Below are 17,331 nucleotides of genomic sequence, written 5' to 3' on the forward strand. Positions count from 1 at the left end.
GATACTTCTCCCACTGTATACAGAGCAGGTTGCCTATTCCAACATCTCATATCATCTGCTATTAAGCCATGAACATATTCAGTGACCAGTTCATACATTCATAAGGGGCGCTGGGGTAACCTAGTGGTTCAGGCGTTAGCTCGTCACGCGGAAGACTCGGGTTCGATTCCCCAAATGGGTACAATGTGTGAAGCCCATTTCTGGTGTACCCGTCGTGATATTACTATAATATTGCTAAAAGAGGGGTAAAACCATAGTCACTCACTCATATATTCATCAAGGATCTTACTAAGTATCTTACTACTTCACTTCACTACTACTTCAAAGATTTACTTTGCAATGAAGTCCGGCCTTCAGCCACTGGTCGTTCACCTCTCTGATAATAGTTGACATTAGTGTTTACTCGTTATATTTACTATATTACCGCAGCACCATTTTCCATATTTGTGATGCTAGCTACTCACTGACTGCATGCATTTTAAAAATTATTTTTTTTGTTGGTCGTTCGAACCCCCTGTGAGGTAAGCACATTAAGATCGACATTTTGGGAACTGCCAGTGAATCGGACTTTTGCTTAACTTGGCCTGTTGTCTGTTTTGTAAATGTCTATCCCGGAGAAGGCATTGTTAGATGCTGTCTGTTGTGTACATGTCTGTCCAGGAGAAGGCATTGTTAGCTGTTGTGTGTTGTGTACATGTCTATCCAGGAGAAGGCATTGTTAGCTGTTGTGTGTTGTGTACATGTCTATCCAGGAGAAGGCATTGTTAGCTTTTGTCTGTTGTGTACATGCCTGTCCAGGAGAAGGCATTGTTAGATGCTGTCTGTTGTGTACATGTCTATCCAGGAGAAGGCATTGTTAGATGCTGTCTGTTGTGTACATGTCTATCCAGGAGAAGGCATTGTTAGCTTTTGTCTGTTGTGTACATGCCTGTCCAGGAGAAGGCATTGTTAGATGCTTTCTGTTGTGTACATGTCTATCCTGGAGAAGGCATTGTTAGATGCTGTCTGTTGTGTACATGTCTATCCAGGAGAAGGCATTGTTAGCTGTTGTCTGTTGTGTACATGTCTGTCCTGGAGAAGGCATTGTTAGATGCTGTCTGTTGTGTACATGTCTATCCAGGAGAAGGCATTGTTAGCTGTTGTCTGTTGTGTACATGTCTGTCCAGGAGAAGGCATTGTTAGATGCTGTCTGTTGTGTACATGTCTATCCAGGAGAAGGCATTGTTAGATGTTGTCTGTTGTGTACATGTCTATCCAGGAGAAGGCATTGTTAGATGCTGTCTTTTGTGTACATGTCTATCCAGGAGAAGGCATTGTTAGATGCTGTCTTTTGTGTACATGTCTATCCTGGAGAAGGCATTGTTAGCTGTTGTCTGTTGTGTACATGTCTATCCTGGAGAAGGCATGGTTAGATGCTGTCTGTTGTGTACATGTCTGTCCAGGAGAAGGCATTGTTAGCTGTTGTGTGTTGTGTACATGTCTATCCAGGAGAAGGCATTGTTAGATGCTGTCTGTTGTGTACATGTCTATCCAGGAGAAGGCAATGTTAGCTGTTGTCTTTTGTGTACATGTCTATCCAGGAGAAGCCATGTTAGATGTTGTCTGTTGTGTTCATGTCTGTGCAGGAGAAGGCATTGTTAGATGCTGTCTGTTGTGTTCATGTCTGTCCTGGAGAAGGCATTGTTAGATGCTGTCTGTTGTGTACATGTCTGTCCAGGCGACAAATTGGTCTTCAGCAACCCATGCTTGTCGAAGTGAGTGACTATGGTTTTTCACCGCTTTTAGCAATATTCCAGCAATATCACGCGGGGGACACCAGAAATGGGCTTTACCCAGTGTACCCATGTCGGGAATCGAACCCGGGTCTTCGGCGTGACGCTTTAACCACTAGGCTACCCGACTGCCCCCATGCTTATCACAAGAGGTGACTAGCGGGATCAGTTGATGAGGCTCGCTGACTTGGATGATGCATGTCATCGTATCCCAATTGAGAAGATCGATGCTCATGATGTCAATCATTGGATTGTCTGGTCCAGACTTTATTTTATCAGATCGCCGTCATACAGCTGGAATATTGATGAGTGCGGCGTTACACAAAAAAACCGGCAGGTAAACATTGTTAGCTATCGTATGTTTTTTTTTGTGTGTGTTCATGTCTAACCTGGAGAAAACATTGTTGGCCGTTGCCTCTAGTGTTCGTATTGATCAGTCGCTATATGGCTGAAAAAATCCGATGCGGCGTTACATTTTAACTCATTCACTCATGGTGACCTGGAGTAGCCATTGACAGCTGTTGCCTGTTCTGTTCATGTCAATCCAGGAACAGGTATGGGTCTCCGACTCCAGCGAGCAGGGCTTGTATACGTGAAGTACTGAAACCCACGGTGTGGTGATGTAACACCCGGTCTGCCTGTCTGGTCTGCATCAACACAACTTCCCCCGAGTACAAACAAGATCTCCTTGGTGGTCCAACACACCATTGTAATTTCTCACTTCATCATGCCTGCCGTTGTTTATCGCCGGTGGTCCAGTGCTCGTGCATCACGTGCAGTACAGGTAGAATGCACGTGGCCCAATTATACACATGGGTTGTGTCAGATTTGGTAAAAGTTCTCTCGATTAGATTCTTTGCAATTTTGATTGCATTTGATAAAGCCTTTGGTATTATCTACTGTAAATATTTCATTGAAAATTATATTACAATCTTGGCATAATTTACTGTTAATATTCCGCCGTGTAGAAATATACAGTAAGTGAGGACGGCAACTGTTAGCGCATGCGTGCTGTGGGCTTCCGGTTGGAGAGACGTGTTGCTGCAACTTTTGTCGTCAAGGGCAACAGAATAGGCCGGAAGTTGGGTCGCTACAATAGCTACTCAGCAGAGGATATTTGTTGATCAGTCTTTGTTTGTAACCTGTCTGATACAACAAGTGACCCGTGAAGGTCGTGTTACAAATGTACTTCAGCAACCATGCTTGTTGAAGAGGCGACTGTTTGCTTGTTGTGTAAGAGGTTGGTTGGTTGTTTTTTTGTTTAATGCCGCACTCAGCAATATTCCAGCTATATGACGGCGGTCTGAAAATAATCGAGTCTGGACCAGACAATCCAGTGATCGATATCAAGAGCATCGATGCACGCAATTGGGATCGATGGTATGCATCAACCAAGTCAGCGAGCCTGACCAACCGATCCTTTAGTTGCCTCTTACGACAGTCATAGTCGCCTTTTACGACAATCATGAGTTGCTGAAGAGCTATTCTACCCCGGCTCTTCAGCGGTTTCTTGCGAGTGGCGACTAACGAGATCGGGCGGTCAGGCTCGCTGATTTGGTAGATGCATGTCGGCGTATCCCACTTGCGTAGATCGATGCTCATGATGTCATTCACTGGATTGTCCAGACTCGATGATTATTTACAAACCGCAGTCATATAGCTGGAATGTTGGAGTGCGGCGTTAAACAACAAACAAACAAAATATCTTCCCCGGCAGTTACAATGCGTGTTCTTTTGTCCATCTGGGAACTAAAGAAATGTTTACACCCCAGTTGGGGTTGTTGATGAAAATATCTCGTAAGAAAACATTTAATCGTTCTAGTGGTCAAGCTCATTGTCTTGGTCGACAGCGTGTCATTGTACTCGGACGAGGTTGGTCGTTGTCCATAATATCAATCGCTGGATTGCCTTAGGCATTCTTGATTAATTTTCTCCGCCTTCATAAAACCTAACTGTATGCGGCGTTAAATAACAAACAAACATCATCTCGTTGGGGTGGAGCCGACTATCCTGTGGATATGGTGTCCCGTTGTTCATGTGTCTCTGACCCAAGGGGCAGTGGGGCAGTGGGGTAGCCAAGTGGTTCCATTCCCACATGAGTACATTTTGAAAAGGGGCGGTAGGGTAGCCTGGCGGTTAAAGCGTTCGCTCGTCACACCGAAGACCCGGGTTCGATTCCTCACATGGGTACAATGTATGAAGCCCTTTTCTGGCGTCCCCCACCGTGATATTGCTGGAATACTGCTAAAACGGCGTAAAACAACACTCACTCACGCACGTACATTGACTCACAAAATAACATCACTCTTTGACTTGCGCAGTAATCAATAGAATATTTGACACATATTTATGAGCCTTAAGCAAAAGTATGTAGTGAGAATGTTTTGCCATAGAACATGTTTACAATTTGATATTTCATCCGTTTCTTTCAAGGTAAACCATCCCATTTTGTAACAGTCGTTTGCGTAACCGAACTGAAAACATAGTGCATATAGTTCCAAGAAACCACAAACACTCATCAGATGACGCGCCGCCTTCAGAAAATAGAATCGTTCAACTCTGTTTTTTCGGATCCTGTTGTGATGATGCCAAATTTGCAAAATGTGCAACTGATTGGCGTTAAAGCCCACGGGCACTGAGACATGTTTTGTAAATGCTTTTTAAATAAAACAAATGTTATTGTGGCGGGTGACATGGATGGTAAGACTTCGTGTAAGGAATCTATCTGAGAACAATTTGTAACGTATTTCAACGTTTAAATATAGGATTATATGCAATATTACAATAGGGATGACATGTACGGTGTCTCTGCCAATGAAATACACCTCAAGCCACGCTGTAAACACGCTTTCAGAATTATCAGCTAATTTACCGCAACGTTGATTGTTCCTGTTATCGACTTTGGGTGAAAACCCTAGAGATGCCCTTTCAGAAACCTCGCCACATAGTGCCATAGTGCCACATTGCAACAGTACCACATTACATCAGTACCACAGTGCCCCAGTACCACATTACATCAGTTTAACAGTGCCCCAGTACCACATTACAACTGTACCACAGTGCCCCAGTACCACATTACAACAGTACCACAGTGCCCCAGTACCACATTACAACTGTACCACAGTGCCCCAGTACTACATTACAACAGCACCACAGACCCCCAGTACCACATTACAACAGTACCACAGTGCCCCAGTACCACATTACAACAATACCACAGAGCCCCAGTACCACATTACAACAGTACCACAGTGCCCCAGTACCACATTACAACAGTACCACAGTGCCCCAGTACCACATTACAACAGTACCACAGTGCCCCAGTACCACATTACAACAGTACCACAGAGCCCCAGTACCACATTACAACAGTACCACAGAGCCCCAGTACCACATTACAACAGTACCACAGAGCCCCAGTACCACATTACAACTGTACCACAGTGCCCCAGTACCACATTGCATCAGTACCAGAGTGCCCCAGTACCACATTACATCAGTACCAGAGTGCCCAAGTACCACATTACAACAGTACCACAGTGCCCAAGTACCACAATGCCCCAGTACCACATTACAACAATACCACAGAGCCCCAGTACAACATTACAACAGTACAACAGAGCCCCAGTACCACATTGCATCAGTACCACAGTGCCCCAGTACCACCTTACAACAGTACCACAGTGCCCCAGTACCACATTACAACAGTACCACAGTGCCCCAGTACCACATTACAACAGTACCACAGTGCCCCAGTACCACATTGCATCAGTACCACAGTGCCCCAGTACCACATTACAACAATACCACAGTGCCCCAGTACCACATTACAACAGTACCACAGTGCCCCAGTACCACATTACAACAGCACCACAGTGCCCCAGTACCACATTACAACTGTACCACAGTGCCCCAGTACCACATTACAACTGTACCACAGTGCCCCAGTACCACATTACAACAGTACCACAGTGCCCCAGTACCACATTACAACTGTACCACAGTGCCCCAGTACCACATTACAACAGTACCACAGTGCCCCAGTACCACATTACAACTGTACCACAGTGCCCCAGTACCACATTACAACAGCACCACAGACCCCCAGTACCACATTACAACAGTACCACAGTGCCCCAGTACCACATTACAACAGTACCACAGTGCCCCAGTACCACATTACAACAGTACCACAGAGCCCCAGTACCACATTACATCAGTACCACAGTGCCCCAGTACCACATTACAACTGTACCACAGTGCCCCAGTACCACATTACATCAGTACCACAGTGCCCCAGTACCACATTGCATCAGTACCACAGTGCCCCAGTACCACATTACAACAGTACAACAGAGCCCCAGTACCACATTACAACAGTACCACAGAGCCCCAGTACCACAGTGCCCCAGTACCACATTACAACAGTACCACATTGCAACAGTACCACAGTGCCCCAGTACCACATTACAACAGTACCACATTACAACAGTACCACAGAGCCCCAGTACCACATTACAACAGTACCACAGAGCCCCAGTACCACATTACAACAGTACCACAGAGCCCCAGTACCACATTACAACAGTACCACATTACAACAGTACCACAGTGCCCCAGTACCACATTACAACAGTACCACAGAGCCCCAGTACCACATTACAACTGTACCACAGTGCCCCAGTACCACATTGCAATAGTACAACAGTTCCCCAGTACCACACTACATCAGCACCACAGTGCCCCAGTACCACATTACAACAGTACCATAGTGCCCCAGTACCACATTACAACTGTACCACAGTGCCCCAGTACCACATTACAACAGTACCACAGAGCCCCAGTACAACATTACAACAGTACCATAGTGCCCCAGTACCACATTACAACAGTACCACAGTGCCCCAGTACCACATTAAAACTGTACCACAGTGCCCCAGTACCACATTACAACAGTCAACTCTCCTGTTTACCTTTCACAGCCAACTCTCCTGTTTACCTTTCACAGCCAACCCTCTTGTTTACCTTTCACAGCCAACCTTCCTGTTTACCTTTCACAGCCAACTCTCCTGTTTACCTTTCACAGCCAACTCTCCTGTTTACCTTTCACAGCCAACTCTCCTGTTTACCTTTCACAGCCAACTCTCCTGTTTACCTTTCATAGACAACTCTCCTATTTACCTTTCACAGCCAACTCTCCTGTTTACCTTTCACAGCCACCACTCCTGTTTACCTTTCACAACCAACCCTCCTGTTTACCTGTCACAGCCAACCCTCCTATTTACCTTTCACAGCCAACTCTCCTGTTTACCTTTCACAGCCAACCCTCCTGTTTACCTTTCACAGCCAACTCTCCTGTTTACCTTTCATAGACAACTCTCCTATTTACCTTTCACAGCCAACTCTCCTGTTTACCTTTCACAGCCACCACTCCTGTTTACCTTTCATAGACAACTCTCCTATTTACCTTTCACAGCCAACTCTCCTATTTACCTTTCACAGCCAACTCTCCTGTTTACCTTTCACAGCCAACCCTCCTGTTTACCTTTCACAGCCAACTCTCCTGTTTACCTTTCATAGACAACTCTCCTATTTACCTTTCACAGCCAACTCTCCTGTTTACCTTTCACAGCCACCACTCCTGTTTACCTTTCATAGACAACTCTCCTATTTACCTTTCACAGCCACCACTCCTGTTTACCTTTCATAGACAACTCTCCTATTTACCTTTCACAGCCAACTCTCCTATTTACCTTTCACGGCCAATGGTACTTCATGGTGAGTGAGTGAGTGAGCGAGGTTTTACGCCGCTTTTAGCAATAGTCCAGCAATATCACGGCGGGGGACACCAGAAATGGGCTTCACACATCGTACACATCAGGAATCGAACCCGGGTCTTCGGCGTGACGAGCTAACGCTTTAACCACTAAGCTACCCGACCGCCCCCGGGGGCTGATGGAATACATCAATCCTGTCAATACTCAATGGTATCTATTGCATCAATTGGTGTCTCCCGCCGTTATATTGCTGGAATATTGCTAAAAGTTATAATATCAATATTTTTCATTGCGCATCTTGGACAGCGGGTTACCCTGGTTCTTGTGCTTGTTAGACATGCCAAAATCCTGGTTCGATTCCCGCCTCGCTGGGGAAACCCATTCTCCGTGACTCGGTTGAAATAATTTTAAAAGCGGCGTTACCCCTATCTCACATATTCCCTTTGTGCGCATATATCCTACAGTTGAAATGCAGAAATCACTGTATTATAGCCACGTATATCAAATGTTTTGCATTTGCTACAGACCCGTGAAGATCCTGGTTACAATAGGTCTACAGATATCCATGCTTGTCGTGGTCAGACTGACTTTGTTGATGCATGTCATCATATCCCAATTGCGTGGATCGATGTTCATGAATTCAATCGGGGCGGTCGGGTAGCCTGGTGGTTAAAGCGTTCGCTCGCCACGCCGAAGACCCGGGTTCGATTCCCGACATGGGTACAATGTGTGAAGCCCATTTCTGGTTTCCCCCGCCGTTATGTTGCTGGAATATTGCTAAAAGCGGCGTAAACCCATACTCACTCACGCACTCATGAATTCAATCACTGGATTGTCTGGTCCAGACTCGATTATTTACAGATCGCTGTCATATAGGTGGAATATTGCTGAATGCGGCGTTAAACAAAAAACAAACAAACAAACAAACAGGGCATTAGCTACGGCACATCGTACCCGCTACCCTCCCGTGACTCATACTGCAGCTTACCTGTGTAACACGCCCTGGATCTACCTGCAATCATTGCATTCCAGGTAGAAATGCTTCACGCTCACTAATTCCGACTTATTTTCTTGTCTGTGGCATTTCCTCTTTGTGTCAAAGGTCAGATCGAGGCTGATACAAGGCTGATACAAGGCGGTACTTTGATTTCATGCTGTTTATGACAATGCACGGAAGTGAGACGATGTCGCTATTGATGTGTATATTTAACGACACAGATAGTACTGCAGTCACACGTTTTGAATAGTTTACAGGTATCTTTCAGATATAATTGTCAGATTACATTTTCACTCATTTACGGTTAACGTTTCTACTGAAGAAACACATTTTAATACTTTGTCAGCCGACACGCTGCGAAATGACTGTTGTTTAACGCCGCACTTCTTCAATGGTCGTGATATGACTGAAAACTGTGCCAAGCGGCGTTAAATCCACCTCACTCACTCACTATTACCTGAACTGCTTCTTCGATTATGCGTTACCAGTTGTTTTTTCCGTGAATATTCCTGAACCTTTCCATGATTTTTCACCAATAAGCTTCAACGAATCTCAATTAGCTTCACTGTGATATGACGTCAACAAGATGACACTTGAGTCCATGTCTAGTCGGTACGTGGAGGGGGCACGGGTGGCCCAGTCGTCTAAGGCGCCGCAATTCGCTGTGCAGAGTTGCGTCCCTTGGGTACGCCAGAAACCTATGATTGTGGGTTCGAATCCCAGTTCGCCCCGATTATGTTTCTAGGTTTGTCAGCGTCTGGTTGTGATGCAAGCAACACATCTTCGTCTCCTGGAAAGGACCAGACGTCGCAGAAAGTCCTGTGAGATATCTGTCAATATCTGCTGGAGCATGTTTCGAAGGTCCTGGAGTGTCTGTGGAACACATGGTTGACGTCGAAGGCGCCGATCCATCTCATCCCACATGTGCTCGATTGGTGAGAGATCAGGGGAGCGAACCGGTCAGGGGATGACTTTCACGTTGTTTTGTTGAAGAGAATCCTGAACAAGTCGAGCAATTTGAGGCCGGCGTTGTTATGTTGAAAGGGCCATGACGACGCAAAAACGGTAGAACAACAGGGCCGATGATCTTATCGCGGTAGCGCTGTCCATTGAGATCTCACATATAGTATACCCGACATGAGTCCCCAGCCGTGATATTGCTGGAATATTGTTAAAAGCGGCGTAAAACCATACTCACTCACTCATATATAGTATACCAGGAAAACCGTTCAAAGCGGCGTTTAACCCAACTCACACACTATAATCTAATCTGTTTATTCAGTACATGAGTGGGCCAGCGGCCCATAGTACAATTCGGTTCACCAGACATGTATAAAAATACAACTGTGTACACCTAAATACACAACAGCAAGGCATTCATAGATAAAGAATATTACTTCTGCAAAAATGAATTCCTTAACTTAAAAGCGTGGTAAATATAACAAGCCAGACTTCTAATTGTTGACTGATGCAGAGACGACATAAGTATGTAAAATTGTTCTATTGATGGATTTACATAATATTTTTGAGGAATATATGTCACTCGGAGAGCATAATATTTTTCACAAACCAATACAAAATGGTATTCAGACTCAACATAGCCTGTTTTACAAACCATACATAATCTTCGCTGTCTTGGGATACCAAAATATCTCCCGGTTTCTATGTGGAGCGAGTGGGAGCTAGCTCTAAAACGTGCCAGTGCAACGCGAAACTTATTGATTGTAATAGCCGATAAATAAAATTCCCTGCTAAACCTAAATTTATAACAAAGATATGATGAATACTTGGGGCTATTGGTCAAAGCAAAATGCCAATCTTGTTCATAAGAGCATTTTAATCTTTGTATGAACTCATCAATAAATGAAATAGAAATAACAAGATGCTGATTTTCCCATACGTAGCCAAAGCCATAGGCGTACAAAAGTAATTTAACTCTAGAGGCCCAATTAGTCTTACCTGCTATGGCCTGCTGCACAAGCATATTGTAACTTTTTCGTGGATAACGCGAATCGGGCATCTTTAAAATCTTACACCAATAATTCAAGCATCTTTTGAAAGCATAGATATACAAAGGGTATCTCCCACACTCTCCACGCACAACATGATTGGAAGTTGCTGACTTAACTCCTAAAATACGTTTACAAGCAAGTGTATGAACAACTTCAATCTCCTCGCAAAACGATAAAGATAAACCCCAAACTTCTGCACCGTAAAGAAGTACTGGCACAACTTTAGCATCAAAAATTTTAAAGAAAATATTCATAGGAGTAGGTTTAATTAGCTGTAGGGACTTCAAAAGCTTAAACAAAACCTTTTTAGCTTGATTAACAACATTAGATATATGTGCACTCCAAGATAGATTTCGAAAAAATAATACACCAAGGTATTTATATGTAGTTACACATTCCAACAATTTTCCATCGTAAACCCATTTTTCATATTTTGAAAGAACACTCCCATTTTTAAAAACTACTACTTTAGTTTTATCAATATTGACTGTTAATGAATAATCTTTACAATAACATTCTAACACATTGATTCTTTTCTGGAGACCATAAACAGTATCTGCTATGAGAATGACATCATCTGCGAAAAGTAATAAAAACAATTGAACTACATCTGGATGAAATTGGATACCATGTGCGCAACTGGATTCAATATCTATGGCAAGATCATTTATGAACAAGGCAAACAAAATGGGACTAAGGACACATCCTTGACGAACTCCCTTACTGCAGCTAAACATATCAGAAAATAAGTTATTGTATTTGACCAATGCCAAAACTTGTTTATAAACTTGGACGTGGACGTGGAGCTATCAGTGATGTCAGTTGATATAAGCCATGCGTAGATTTGTGAATAGCGTGATAAACATGCTTTCAGAGATATCTATCCTGTTTCTTAAAAAAAACAATTATGCCTGTATATAAGTACATTAATTTTCAAACTTCAAACGTTAAACTACTTTTCTGATATTATAACTTTGTAAGATCAGAAACACAATACTTTTTTATTTCTACCTTAATAGAACATAACAATGACAAACACCCATTGAATGTTCAGGTAACGCCCGTAGTTGTGTGAAGATATAGCGGACATGGAAGTTTGAATGGGGAAAGGTAGAGGGTTTATATTAGATGAATCGGACATGGAAGTTTGAAGTAGAGTAGGTAGATGGTTTATATGAGATGTAGCGGACATGGTAGTTTGAAGTAGGGAAAGGTAGAGGGTTTATATGAGATGTAGCGGACATGGAAGTTTGAGTAGGGAAAGGTAGAGGGTTTATATGAGATGTAGCGGACATGGTAGTTTAAAGTTGGTGAGGTAGAGGGTTTATATGAGATGTAGCGGACATGGAAGTTTGAGTAGGGAAAGGTAGAGGGTTTATATGAGATGTAGCGGACATGGAAGTTTGAGTAGGGAAAGGTAGAGGGTTTATATGAAATGTAGCGGACATGGAAGTTTGAATGGGGAAAGGTAGAGGGTTTATATGAGATGCAGCGGACATGGAAGTTTGAGTAGGGAAAGGTAGAGGGTTTATATGAGATGAATCGGACATGGAAGTTTGAGTAGGGAAAGGTAGAGGGTTTATATGAGATGTAGCGGACATGGTAGTTTGAAGTAGGTGAGGTAGAGGGTTTATATGAGATGAATCGAACATGGAAGTTTGAGTAGGGAAAGGTAGAGGGTTTATATGAGATGTAGCGGACGTGGAAGTTTGAAGTAGAGTAGGTAGAGGGTTCATATGAGATGTAGCGGACATGGTAGTTTGAAGTAGAGTAGGTAGAGGGTTTATATGAGATGTAGCGGACATGGTAGTTTGAAGTAGAGTAGGTAGATGGTTTATATGAGATGTAGCGGACATGGCAGTTTGAAGTAGGTGAGGTAGAGGGTTTATATGAGATGTAGCGGACATGGTAGTTTGAAGTAGAGTAGGTAGAGGGTTTATATGAGATGTAGCGGACATGGTAGTTTGAAGTTGGTGAGGTAGAGGGTTTATATGAGATGCAGCGGACATGGAAGTTTGAGTAGGGAAAGGTAGAGGGTTTATATGAGATGTAGCGGACATGGAAGTTTGAAGTTGGTGAGGTAGAGGGTTTATATGAGATGTAGCGGACATGGAAGTTTGAGTAGGGAAAGGTAGAGGGTTTATATGAGATGTAACGGACATGGTAGTTTGAAGTTGGTGAGGTAGAGGGTTTATATGAGATGTAGCGGACATGGAAGTTTGAGTAGGGAAAGGTAGAGGGTTTATATGAGATGTGACGGACATGGAAGTTTGAATGGGGAAAGGTAGAGGGTTTATATGAGATGCAGCGGACATGGAAGTTTGAGTAGGGAAAGGTAGAGGGTTTATATGAGATGAATCGGACATGGAAGTTTGAGTAGGGAGAGGTAGAGGGTTTATATGAGATGTAGCGGACATGGTAGTTTGAAGTAGGTGAGGTAGAGGGTTTATATGAGATGAATCGAACATGGAAGTTTGAGTAGGGAAAGGTAGAGGGTTTATATGAGATGGAGCGGACGTGGAAGTTTGAAGTAGAGTAGGTAGAGGGTTTATATGAGATGTAGCGGACATGGTAGTTTGAAGTAGAGTAGGTAGAGGGTTTATATGAGATGTAGCGGACATGGTAGTTGGAAGTAGAGTAGGTAGATGGTTTATATGAGATGTAGCGGACATGGTAGTTTGAAGTAGGTGAGGTAGAGGGTTTATATGAGATGTAGCGGACATGGTAGTTTGAAGTAGGTGAGGTAGAGGGTTTATATGAGATGTAGCGGACATGGTAGTTTGAAGTTGGTGAGGTAGAGGGTTTACATGAGTTGTAGCGGACATGGTAGTTTGAAGTAGGTGAGGTAGAGGGTTTACATGAGATGTAACGGACATGGTAGTTTGAAGTAGAGTAGGTAGAGGGTTTATATGAAATGTAGCGGACATGGAAGTTTGAATGGGGAAAGGTAGAGGGTTCATATTAGATGTAGGGGACATTCGAGTTTGAATAAGGTAAGATATATGAAATGTAGCGGACATGGTATTTTTAGTGGGGAAAGGTAGAGTGTTTATATGAGATGCAGCGGACATGGAAGTTTGAGTGGGGTGAGGTGGAGTGTTTATATGAAATGTTCCAGACAGGGTAGGTTGAGTGGGGTGAGGTGGAGTGTTTATATGAGATGTTCCAGACAGGGTAGGTTGAGTGGGGTGACATAGAGGGTTTATATGAGATGTTCCAGACAGGGTAGGTTGAGTGGGGTGACATAGAGGGTTTATATGAGATGTTCCAGACAGGGTAGGTTGAGTGGGGTGAGGTGGAGTGTTTATATGAGATGTTCCAGACAGGGTAGGTTGAGTGGGGTGAGGTGGAGTGTTTATATGAGATGTTCCAGACAGGGTAGGTTGAGTGGGGTGACATAGAGGGTTTATATGAGATGTTCCAGACAGGGTAGGTTGAGTGGGGTGACATAGAGGGTTTATATGAGATGTTCCAGACAGGGTAGGTTGAGTGGGGTGAGGTGGAGTGTTTATATGAGATGTTCCAGACAGGGTAGGTTGAGTGGGGTGACATAGAGGGTTTATATGAGATGTTCCAGACAGGGTAGGTTGAGTGGGGTGACATAGAGGGTTTATATGAGATGTTCCAGACAGGGTAGGTTGAGTGGGGTGAGGTGGAGTGTTGATATGAGATGTTCCAGACAGGGTAGGTTGAGTGGGGTGACATAGAGTGTTTATATGAGATGTTCCAGACAGGGTAGGTTGAGTGGGGTGACATAGAGGGTTTATATGAGATGTTCCAGACAGGGTAGGTTGAGTGGGGTGACATAGAGGGTTTATATGAGATGTTCCAGACAGGGTAGGTTGAGTGGGGTGAGGTGGAGTGTTTATATGAGATGTTCCAGACAGGGTAGGTTGAGTGGGGTGACATAGAGGGTTTATATGAGATGTTCCAGACAGGGTAGGTTGAGTGGGGTGACATAGAGGGTTTATATGAGATGTTCCAGACAGGGTAGGTTGAGTGGGGTGAGGTGGAGTGTTGATATGAGATGTCTAGACAGGGTAGGTTGAGTGGGGTGACATAGAGGGTTTATATGAGATGATCCAGACAGGGTGGGTTGAAGGGCGGTACTGTATGTTAGACGTAGCGGACATGGATTTCGTTAATACCTAGCTACGAGTACCTCATACAAGAACGTACTTGAACAAGCACCAGTGAACAATGTGATTCCCTAAAAACCAAAAGATGTACCTAGTTCATCAACATATTTCGAATGAAAATGATTTTGCAAGGGGCTAACTTACAATAAGATGCGAAAGAGGTTTATTATAAACTAAGACAGACAGCAAACTACGGTTATAACGAACTAAGAGGTATCACTAATTTTAGTTTGTTATAACCGTAGTGCGTTATAGGCACATATACAGCCCATATACAGCAAATGGGCGGGACCCCAAAACAGTTCGTAAAATCCGTCAGTTCGGTATAAGCGTGTTCGTTATAAACGTAGTTTAATGCATCAGGTCGTAAAAGCGGGTCAGTAAATACATAAGGGTGTGGTGTTCATTACATTAACTTATGTTTATAGCGTGTAAATCTTGAACGCCGTCACCAAGCTTTTAGCGACATAACGGAATATTTACAGGACGCTTCTATCACTTTAGTCGTTTGTAAACGAAAGGATCATTCATTTTAACATGTTATGGGAAGGTTTCTCGACATGATAAAGCCAACAGAGTTAAACAATATCATAATGAATAATAAATGGATATTTGTAATGCGCATTAATCCATTCGTTGACGCATGCTCAAAGTGCTAGCACCAATATTATTACAATGGAACGGATTTCCTTTCTCAGCCCCCAAGGGAACAAAGAACCCACGCCTTCCTGTGAGATGTTAGAAGAGCCATACAACATCTCACCCTACCGGGTACCCTTTCACTGCTGGGTAAACACAGGCATATTTCGAATATTGCGGTATGTGCTACATGTGTGACCGGCACCCTAGAAACTCTCGGTGCTGTAGGTAGCCTAGCGGTTTAAGCGTTCGCTCGTCACACCGAAGATCCGGGTTCGATCCCCCAAATGGATACAATGTCTGAAGCCCATTTCTGGTTTCACCCGCCAGCATATTGCTTGAATAATGCTATAAGCGACGTTAAACCTTACACACTCACTCACTCACTCAGTAGAAAGTCTCCGGAGTCAAGCTGCGGAAAACGATCACCTATCCAAGGGCCGTAGTTGCTTAACTTCGCCTGATTTGTGACATGCGCGCTGTGCACAGGAGCACGTGCCACCACCCCGTTATCCGTGGGTGTCATCACATATGCAAATAACGGAGCTCAGTGTGGGACCAGTTTCCACGGTTACAATCACACATGACATCACCATTGATGCGGTTACCCCTAATCTCACACACGAAATTTAATGATTCAATAACTACACGTTTTATGTGAGATACAAACAATAATACGTTTTTCTGAATTCACAAAAAAAACATTTCTATTTGACCTACAAGGTGTATTGACTACTACTGATGTTTTGGGAAACTGCGGGAGCTTTAGATTAAATGATGGCGTCGCCACTTCAGCTGTGTCACGTGATGTCTACAAAGCCCAACACCCTTTTACTCTCTAAAGAGTTCAACCTATATTCATAAACTTACTAACATACTTCAGTATACAAAAAAACCTTAAATTAGAGTCAATCGCATTCGGTTACAAATCAAATTCCATCAAATCTCATTCATTGCAGGGGGCACGGGTGGCCCAGTCGTCTAAGTCGCCGCGATTCGCTGAGCAGAGTTGCGTCAGAAACCTATGATTGTTGGTTCGAATCCCGGTTTGCCCCGATTATGTTTCTAGGTTTGTCAGCACCATACCCATGCTCGTGGGTTTCACCAAAGTGGTAAACGTCTGAGACCTGCATCACTTCGGGCTTTCCTCCCACATTAAGCTGACAAGCCGCGATATAACTGGAATCTTGTTAAAATCGGCGTTAAACCAAACTCACTCACTCACTCATTACAGACTTCCAAAATGCAACAAAGTACCCTATTTACAAGCTGACTTCAGTAATCATAATTAACTCGTCTTTGTAAGTATAATCAAATTACCTACCCATCGCAGAAGCTTTGTAAACGGACGCCTTGTGCTCCTGGTTTAGGCCTTTAAAGCAGTTAGAAAGAAAACACTCGTTTTACCTCATAGGATATAAGGAAGTGAAGTTTTAAAAAATCATATCGCTAGTTATGGTTCATATTTTGTGAGATTTACCTGATTTCATCCAATGTACATCGTAATAACATTATATCTCGTTGATATATATTACGTCAGTTTCCACATTTTGCATAGTTATTGTATAACTGTTACAATCTAAATGATATTTCATAGGGCAACCCAAACTCAAATGGTGTCAATGAATGTATTGATGAAGTTGCAAATTATTATATTTCATTCACGCTTGTGTCACCAATTATTTTTGTTGTTAATATGTTTTGTTTCTTGTTTAACGCCGCAACATTCCATCCATATGACAGCGGCCGTAAATCATCGAGTCTAGACCAGACAATCCAGTGATCCATGTCGTCAGGGTACCATGACACGCAGCAACCAAACCCATTCTAATCTGGAATCTCCATTTGGATGCTTTTAATGGTCAGTCAGTGAGTTGGTTTTAAAGCCGCTCTGAACAGTATTCCAGTTATATCACGGTGTGTCAGCTTAATGTGGGAGGAACGTCCGAAGTGATGTATATCTCAGACTTTTACCATTTTAGTGGAACCAACAAG

General features: G+C 43.4%; 2 protein-coding genes across 2 annotated transcripts; one reads left to right on the top strand and one right to left on the bottom strand.

The window, feature by feature from the left end:
• The first annotated feature begins 4,465 nt into the window (after nucleotides 1-4,465).
• On the top strand, nucleotides 4,466-6,472 carry LOC139443820 (uncharacterized). The gene is made up of 2 exons (XM_071224726.1): nucleotides 4,466-4,472; nucleotides 4,833-6,472. Exons 1-2 carry the CDS (start codon nucleotides 4,466-4,468, stop codon nucleotides 6,470-6,472), a joined length of 1,647 nt encoding a protein of 548 aa, XP_071080827.1.
• Nucleotides 6,473-9,854: 3,382 nt separating this feature from the next.
• On the bottom strand, nucleotides 9,855-16,664 carry LOC139443821 (uncharacterized). Its single transcript, XM_071224727.1, has 2 exons — nucleotides 16,661-16,664; nucleotides 9,855-11,345 (listed from the first exon to the last, which is right to left on the bottom strand). The coding sequence occupies exons 1-2, from the start codon at nucleotides 16,662-16,664 to the stop codon at nucleotides 9,940-9,942; spliced, it is 1,410 nt and encodes a 469-aa protein (XP_071080828.1). The 3' UTR covers nucleotides 9,855-9,939.
• Nucleotides 16,665-17,331: the final 667 nt, after the last annotated feature.

Source organism: Haliotis cracherodii, unplaced genomic scaffold, assembly GCF_022045235.1.
Source record: "Haliotis cracherodii isolate W230 unplaced genomic scaffold, xgHalCrac1.p SCAF_5, whole genome shotgun sequence".
NCBI classification, from domain to species: domain Eukaryota; kingdom Metazoa; phylum Mollusca; class Gastropoda; order Lepetellida; family Haliotidae; genus Haliotis; species Haliotis cracherodii.